Source organism: Gastrolobium bilobum, unplaced genomic scaffold (assembly GCF_033153095.1).
Source record: "Gastrolobium bilobum isolate Gb01-03AN ecotype WA unplaced genomic scaffold, APGP_CSIRO_Gbil_v1 utg3765, whole genome shotgun sequence".
Classification (NCBI taxonomy): domain Eukaryota; kingdom Viridiplantae; phylum Streptophyta; class Magnoliopsida; order Fabales; family Fabaceae; genus Gastrolobium; species Gastrolobium bilobum.
This window is the reverse complement of record NW_026897952.1, coordinates 312,191-320,724: the sequence shown is the minus strand read 5'-3', so window position 1 is coordinate 320,724 and position 8,534 is coordinate 312,191. Positions and strand designations below refer to the sequence as shown.

The 8,534-nt window shown below is 37.0% G+C and overlaps 1 protein-coding gene across 1 annotated transcript; it reads left to right on the top strand.

The window, feature by feature from the left end:
• Positions 1–237: 237 nt before the first annotated feature.
• On the top strand, positions 238–3,558 carry LOC133311667 (trihelix transcription factor PTL-like). The gene is made up of 2 exons (XM_061512744.1): positions 238–904; positions 1,817–3,558. The coding sequence occupies exons 1-2, from the start codon at positions 390–392 to the stop codon at positions 3,054–3,056; spliced, it is 1,755 nt and encodes a 584-aa protein (XP_061368728.1). The 5' UTR covers positions 238–389; the 3' UTR covers positions 3,057–3,558.
• Positions 3,559–8,534: the final 4,976 nt, after the last annotated feature.

The following is an 8,534-nucleotide window of genomic DNA, read 5'->3' as shown; positions in this document are numbered from 1 at the left end:
TCAAACTGTACTCATCAAAGACATAGAACGAAACCGCATATATAGTTCTTCAAAAAGCCAAATAGACAGATAAAACACTCTATAACACACACACACACCAAAATACTAATACTAATACACTTGGTATAAACAGAGAGAGAGAGAGAGAAAGAGAAAGAGAGAGAGTCTCTTCTCTCTCTCTCTCTTAGTCTCATTCTCATACATACACACACCGTAAGCATATACACACACACACTAGGACACAGAAATGGGACCATTGTCCAGAGCTTAAAATTTGAGCTTTTTCGTGGAAGACAGGATCCGAGCCTAACGCTTCTCACTCTTTCTCTCACTTTCTCCCTTCACTCTTTCTTTCTTTCTTTTCTATCTCAACTATACCCTAAGGTTTCATGGAAATGGAAGATCATCATCATCACCATCATAACCATAACCATAACCATCACCATCAACAACAACAACAGCAACAGCTGCAGCAGTATGGCATGACCGATCTCAGGCAACTCGTGAACGAACCAAGGTCATCGACGGCGACCCATTTCCCCCCCGTACAAGCACAACCTACGGCTGAGGTTTTTTCCGGTCATCGGAATCTGACGACGTTGGCCACTTCCCACCATCAACACCAACACTACGAGATGATGATGATGTTTGGTCGTGACATAATGCCACGTGGCCTTCACGACTTTGCCTCCACCGATTCTGCTGCTGCTGCTAACATCACTAGTGCTTCAACTCCATCCCTTAGTGGCTTAGAGGCTGAGACCGCAGGCTGCATCGGTGGAGACGCATCCACCGGAAGATGGCCCAGACAAGAGACTCTTACTCTTCTTGAAATCAGATCTAAGCTTGACCCTAAATTCAAAGAGGCTAATCAAAAGGGACCCTTATGGGATGAAGTTTCTAGGTACAAACATTTATTCTATTTTAATATTCCTAATAATTCTTCTTCTTCTCCTCCTCCTCCTCCTTCTTCTTCTATAGTACATGCTTTTGTTTTCATTTTTTTTTTATACATATATAGTTTTGTATACTTTATTTGTTTATTAAAAAAAATAAAGAAATTGAGGACAACCGTCTAAATTCGTTCCACATGTAACTCCTTTACAGTATCCTTAATTAATTGTAAGTTGATAGTGTTAGTTTTAGCCTTTTAGGTGTCTGTGAATTCTGGAAAATCTGATATATAGTTGTATACAATTTTGTTAGCTTCTTATATATATGCTGGAAAATGACTATACAACTGTTTAATTATCTACTCAATTTTCGATCATTGATTGTGTACTTAAAAAGCATTTAAGTTTCATGTACTAAATCCAGTACGTTTCTACCACTGTCACGATTTCCATTTTGAAATTTTGTACCCCTCTTTTAAGTGCAAGTTTTTCCCTTTATTTCTTTGTTTTATTTTTATTTTATTTTTACTTAATTTAAAATTTCATTGACCATTCCGATGGATGCCTTTGCACCTGTCTTGTAATTCCGTCGTATGAAATGACATCAACCTGAGGCTCTTCCTTCAAAAATTTCATTTCTATGGAAATTCATTTGTCCTATGCTTAGTTGTGTTTGCTATAACTAGGTACCAAGAACATTAAAAAAAAAAAAAAAAAAAAGCGTAAGTGCATGGCATTTCATAAAAATTATTATTAATTACCAAAGCTCATTGTCACATGGGCATGTTTGGGGTATTCCTTCAAAGCTCTAACTAGGGTTCTATCTCTTATACAATGAGGTCATCATGGTATTAGGCTTTTTTTTTTATGCTGTTTAATTTCTTCCATACCCCATGTCGTTTTGATTGTGTTGATGACCTCAGGATCATGTCTGAAGAGCATGGATATCAAAGGAGTGGGAAAAAGTGCAGAGAGAAGTTTGAGAACCTGTACAAATATTACAAGAAGACAAAAGAAGGTAAAGCTGGAAGACATGATGGGAAGCATTATAGATTCTTTCGTCAACTTGAAGCCTTATATGGAGAAAACAGTAATCAAACCTCAGTTCCAGAAACCAATAATCTTGTTACCAACCTTCATTTCCAAACAAATCAAGAGAAGTTTCAGTCTCAAAAGCATTGTGATAGCCTAAGCCTCACTAACTCCACTGAGTTTGGAACATCTTCATCTGATGATGACAATGACCAAAGCATTCATGAGGGGCTCATGGAGAATCATGATGACTCCATGGAGAAGAGGAAAAAGAAAAAGAATGGGAAGAGTTGGAAGGTAAAGATAAAAAATTTCATTGACTCTCAAATGAGGAAGCTGGTGGAGAAGCAAGAGGAATGGTTGGATAAACTTGTGAAGACACTTGAAGAGAAGGAAAAGGAGAGGATGTTAAGAGAAGAAGAGTGGAGGAAACAAGAGGCAACAAGGTTAGAGAGGGAGCACAAGTTTTGGGCTAAAGAAAGAGCATGGATTGAAGCCAGAGATGCTGCTTTAATGGAGGCTTTGCAAAATTTAACAGGAAGAGAATTAAAAGCTGAAGAAGCTCCTGAGAGTGTAATGATAGCTGAAATTCGAAACCAAAGCGAAAACCAGAATGAAGATGGAAGTGAAATCTTGAATAGCACTATCAGAGGTAGTGATATTAGCTGGTCAGAATCTGAGATTACAAGGCTTCAACAGTTGAAAGCTGAGATGGAGACAAGGTTTCCACAAAGTGAATGTTCAGAAGAAATTGCATGGGAGGAAGTAGCAAACAAAATGGCTTGCTTTGGTTACAAAAGAACTGCTTTAATGTACAAAGAGAAATGGGAAAGTATTAGCAACTATCAAAGGGATGCAAAGGAAGGTAACAAGAAGAGAAAGGAAAATTCAAGAAATTGTTTTTACTTCAAGAACAATGATATTCAATCTTCTCTATACAATCAAGGAAGTAGCTATGGTGATATCAATGATCGGCTACTAACACATGATGGTTCTTCACCTTCAAATTCCAATGTTGGAAATGTTGCTGCTGTGGCTGAAAGTTGCTTCCCCTTCTTGATGAGTACTGAGGAAGGGAATTTGTGGGAGAACTATGGCTTAAAGCTCAATAAAGCAAACCAAAACCATTGAGTGAAAGATGGTTGATATTTAAGAAGCACACAGAAATTTGACAGTCTTTTATCTGAGATGGTTTCACATTATGTAAGCAAAGAGCTAACTGAGGGTTTATGTATAGAGATTGATGATGACTAGGTGGTCAATTGTAATATTTTTATGGGCATTTTGGAGAAAAAATAATGGGTTTAATTTACATTAGTGAGGGGAATGATGTGGCAAAGTTCACTTGCTAACTTGTTGGAATATGACATCAACTCAGGTGAGTTTCTTTTCTTTCTTTTATGCATGCAAAATGGAATTAAAAATTGTAGTACTTCGTATGTTCCACCTTCAGTGATGTTTATATCAGTTGGTCACTGTTTTTCTCCCTCATGCTTCTTTTTGTGTAATTTTGGGTTAAGCAGCGCAGGTTTTTGGTGTTTGTGTACCGAAGGTTGTGTAATTTAAGGTAGCAATTTCTTTTCCTTTTTTATTTGGTACATATTTTTATAGTCATGGAGATTGATGTGCTTCATTGGATATTATTTAAGCATCAAATTCAGGTCTTTCTTTTTCATGAAAGAGCATTTGAATAAAAAGCAAAACATTTGTTCTATCACATTTGTAAATAACTATTGGTTCATGTTAAGGGATTATTAATGTACATTCGTATGTGAGTTTTTTTTTTTTTTTTTTAATTCTAAATTTTCTTTGTTTGACTTCACTTTGCAAATCAACTATTTAAAAAGAACTGGATTGTGCTCAATACTCTATATGCCTTTAATAAACTAAAAGTCCTAGCAAATTTATGTAATTGCAAGGTTGCAAAATAAAAATACATTATACAGCAAAGTAACATTGCATTACAAAGATTGCAGTTTTGGTTCACTAGGAATAAAACCTAGCTAAGAGATCTACCATAACCCTAATACGTACATTTGTAAGGAAGAGCTAGTGTGGTGCAATACTTAAGTGTACAACTGCAATTGAGATTTTACACATACACACACACACACACACGTGTGTGTGTGATATCTACCATCTTCCTTGAGGGCATCGGGTACTGCACTTGATAGGTATGTGAATTAATGACCACACTGTCAACAGGTTATTGCACAAGGATCAATCAATATCATACAGCAAGACTTTGCAGTATGTACCCAAAAAAAGCCATGCATTGCGGTGCGGCATAGTAATTCTCCAGCGATACACTCGACAGTTATATATATTATGTGGTCCTTCCTAGTTGACCTACATATAGACCTCCAACACTGCACAAGCAAATTTGTTGACTATCTTGCACTTTTAATAGACTCCATAATCTGCTTTGTTGTCAATTTGTAAAGTTTATTAAATAGCCAATTATAGTCATTTGTAATTAAGATATAATTGTATTCAAATTTAAATTTAAATTGTCATTCGTTTATTAAATAGCCATTTGTAAATAAGATTAAATAGCCAATTGTAACTTCGATAGGACAACCTTGTAATTGTGATGAACCTTGTGATATTTGTTGTCGTGCAAAACAAACACGAACTTCCTCTTTATTAAATAATAAACGCAACAGTCAATATTTTGATTTGGTTCATGGTGATGTTTGGGGACCCTATAAAAATTCTTCCTTTGGCCGAAAGGGAGAGCTCATTAGAGTCTCCAGAGTCCTTACAACTTGGCACTACTGCACCCGAGCAAACTCAGCGGCCTGAAAAGAGATACTACAAGAAAATTGGATTTTAGAGACGGTTAAATTTGCATTTTGAGGCGGTTCAAACCGCCTCTAAATGCTTAGTTCGACGGTTCATAAACCGTCTCGTTTATCACCGTCGCAGGAAAAATACGGCAATTTAAAAAAAGTGCTGGAATAACCGTCTCTACATGACAATCTGAAGCGGTTTTATAACTGCCTCCAAATCATATTCTGATGCGGCTATTTTAACCGCCTCCACTACCACCTCCAAAAGATAATCTGAGGCAGTTATTTTAACCGCCTCCAAAAGACAATCTGAGGCTATTATATTAACTGCCTCCAAATAACGTGTAACCGCCTTTAAATAGTTAAAATTATATAAATTTTTAATTTTTAATATTAAAATTGTTATTTTAAAAAGTTAATATAATTTTTATTTTTAAATTTTTATGTTTAATATAATTTTTTTTAAAAAAAATTATTTTTAAAAGTTAATATAATTTTTATTGAGGCAGGATCCTTTGACACCGGTGTCAAATTTAAAGTTTGACACCTCATCTGAGAGCCGTTAGATCAAAAAAGATCAACGACTCTGATTTGTAAGCACGTGACACCATTGATCTTTTTTGATCTAACGACTCTCAGATGAGGTGTCAAATTTTAAATTTGACACCGGTGTCAAAGGATCCTACCTCATTTTTATTAGTTGAATATAAATAACTTATTGAATTTTGTATATGAGTGTGTTAGTGTGGGTTGTTATATAGAAGGGAATGGAGAAGCAGAAAAGTGTCATCCAATGTGGGACTTCAAAGTGAAGTTGAGATGATTTTTTTCAATTTGCAAGAGTCATCTTTGAAAATTTATACATAACATCAGATAATTCAACTTAAAAATCTGAACGGTCAGATTAAAGTATTACAAGAGAAGAACACACTAATCAAATTTGAGGATGATCCAACGGCGGAACAAAGAGATTTTTCTTCTTTGAATGTCCCTGTCCGATAGATCATGAACCGCCTCTAAATATACTTTGGAGACGGTTATTTTATCCACCTTTAATATACATTTTGAGGCGGTTCACATGAAATCGACTCCAAATGTGTACTAGAGGCAGTTAAAATAATCGCCTCTATTTACCATTCAGAGGCGGTTATTTTAAAACCGCCTCTAATTGCTACATTTAGAGGCGCTTATATCTCAACCGCCTCTGAATGGTAAATGGGGGCAGTTATTTTAACTACATCTAATATACATTTGGAGGTGGTTATGGTTTAACCGCCTCTAAAGGTAGCAATTAGAGATGGTTTTAATGTAACCGCCTCTGATGGTAAATAGATACGGTTATTTTAACCGCCTCTAATACACATTTGGAGGCGGTTTCATGTGAACCGCCTCGAATCAATTAAATCGCCGAAAATACCGCCTCTATGTATCAATTGGAGGCAATTTAAGTGAAACTGCCTCAGTTTAATAGCCTCCAAATACCAGTTTTCTTGTAGTGAGACCGCCACTGTATCTCAAAGATTATCACTGCAATGTTGCACTTCATACACCCTCATATCCCTGCACCAATACTAAGGGCATGTTTGGTGTGATGTAGAAGGCTTGATAGTATAAGCTTATACTATACGTTATGACATTTTCAGTTGTTTGGTGTGACCATCGTATAGTATAATACATCAGAACCCCTTAATGCATCAAAATGATGTATAACTTAATCAGACCTAAGAGGGTGAGATTAGGCCTGATAAGGGGTTGATGTATTAATATTGTTTACAAGTACAATTCTCAAGAACCAATATATCATTTCAATATTAATATACTAAAATAATTTTTTTAATATATTAATTTTTAAAATATTGGAGGATATTATCTTATATAATACCACACCAAACGCTGAATAGTATTAAAATTTAATCAAGTCTTATACAATCAGGTCTTATATTATCAGGCCTTATCTTATATTATGCATCAAACATGCCCTAATGTCATCTCAGGTATCCCCTCACTCTATTGCTGACTATTTATTCCTATTCTCGTTTTTCCAAACAGCATCAAGAATTTCTTACAACCATCTCAGGTATCCCCTCACTCTATTGCATGGCCCCCGTAAGGTGACTGCTATCACCCATCTGACTCTGAGAGTCATCCTGCAGACTAGGTGGAGGTGGTGGTGGTGGCGGTGGAGGTGGTGGCGGAGAAACATGGTCAACAACAGGACCATTCCTCGTCTCCTCCAACATGACTCTAAACATCGTCATGTTCGCCAGACGGTTGGCCTCCAACACGTCCTCAGTGGCCTTCCTGTTCGCCTCTCTGACGGCGCCCAGCATGGCCTGGTTTGCCATTCTCATGGCCTCCTAGTCGGCTTGTCGGGCCGCCCGCATCTCAGCCAATGCAGCAGGACAGGATCGGGCTGATCCTCCGAAGTCTCGCGGTTTCTCCCGGGTCTTACCATGACTCTGCACAAATTACACAAATTATGAGTTGATCATGCCCACGCAATGTGATCACATATGCATTATCATAATAATACTCGACGGAGCAAACACACAAAACAGACACAACCAAACATCCTAATCATTGCAATACATACAGGCTTTTCCCTTGAACCAAGCTCTGATACCATAAAATGTAACACGTCGTATATATCCGGTAGTGTTATCATTACATCGTATTAAGCTACGCTTAATTAAAAGTGCGAAATATTCTTTTTCTTTTCAATTATGACGTCATTATCAATTACCAACTTGATTACTTAATCAATTTCATAAAATATCTCCTAAATGTAAATTGCAATAAGACATCTACTGATATATCTCAATATATAAATAAGTGAGTATCTAAGTCACGACATTACATCACGTAATCCGGACAATATCCTGATACATTAATACAACTCTACTTAAAACAAGACATAACAAGTCTACGCGGCATGGACAATCCTCATGCTCACCAAATCAACAGCGTCTCAACAAGATAATCCAAAATCATAAAATGAAGCTAAAAGCATATAAGCAGCAAGCATATCCAGCATCCAACAAGTCAGCATATAATATCATCAATATCTAACTCAGCTCTGGCTTCCTGCCGCCTGAGGTCTCAACATTACCTGACCCTGAAATAAGCATTCCCCAAACGTGGGGTGAGATCTATAAACCAGAAATCTCAGTAAGACTAGGGGTCCTCAAGGATCTTCCACCCCAAGCTCACTTACACGTGCGATATAAGTTCTAAAAGCATTTATATCCTTATCAGTTCCAAAACTATGCAGTGCAACAGATATTCATGCCATGTGTGTTTATCACTATTCTACTGGCCAGAGAAATGCAAGAATACGTCTATACCTACATGTAGTACAAGGAACACCGCTTGCACCTCACCCACAGCCTCACCATCTTATATGTACCACATACTCAGGCTTACCGTATAGGTGGAACACCACATGCATATCATAAAGGCACTAGCATATAACAACTCAACAACATTACCAAAACATCAAAAGCATGTAACACAGCATGCATATAACCATACCTCCATGGGACATGGTGGAACCACAACATGGCTAAACTGAGGACACGAAAGCTTACCTTGCAAGCTCACTATCCAATGCCAAGAGTCCTCACAGCTCAAGTCCAACACACAGCAGATCACAATCTGATTTAGGACCAGCAAGTGTATCAACATACATAGCTCAAAAGCATTAACATAAAGACTATGTTCTTCTTTAACGATTTACGTCTTAAGGCTTCCAACAAAGTCATAAGCCCTTAATCACATGATTCTGACTTAGTTCAATAATTACAAAACTTCAACTTCA

Coding starts and splice junctions, on each gene's coding strand:
- LOC133311667 (XM_061512744.1), top strand. CDS start 390: ATGGAAATGGAAGATCATCATCATCACCATCATAACCATAACCATAAC. Junction 905..1,816: donor TTATGGGATGAAGTTTCTAG/GTACAAACATTT, acceptor TGATGACCTCAG/GATCATGTCTGAAGAGCATG.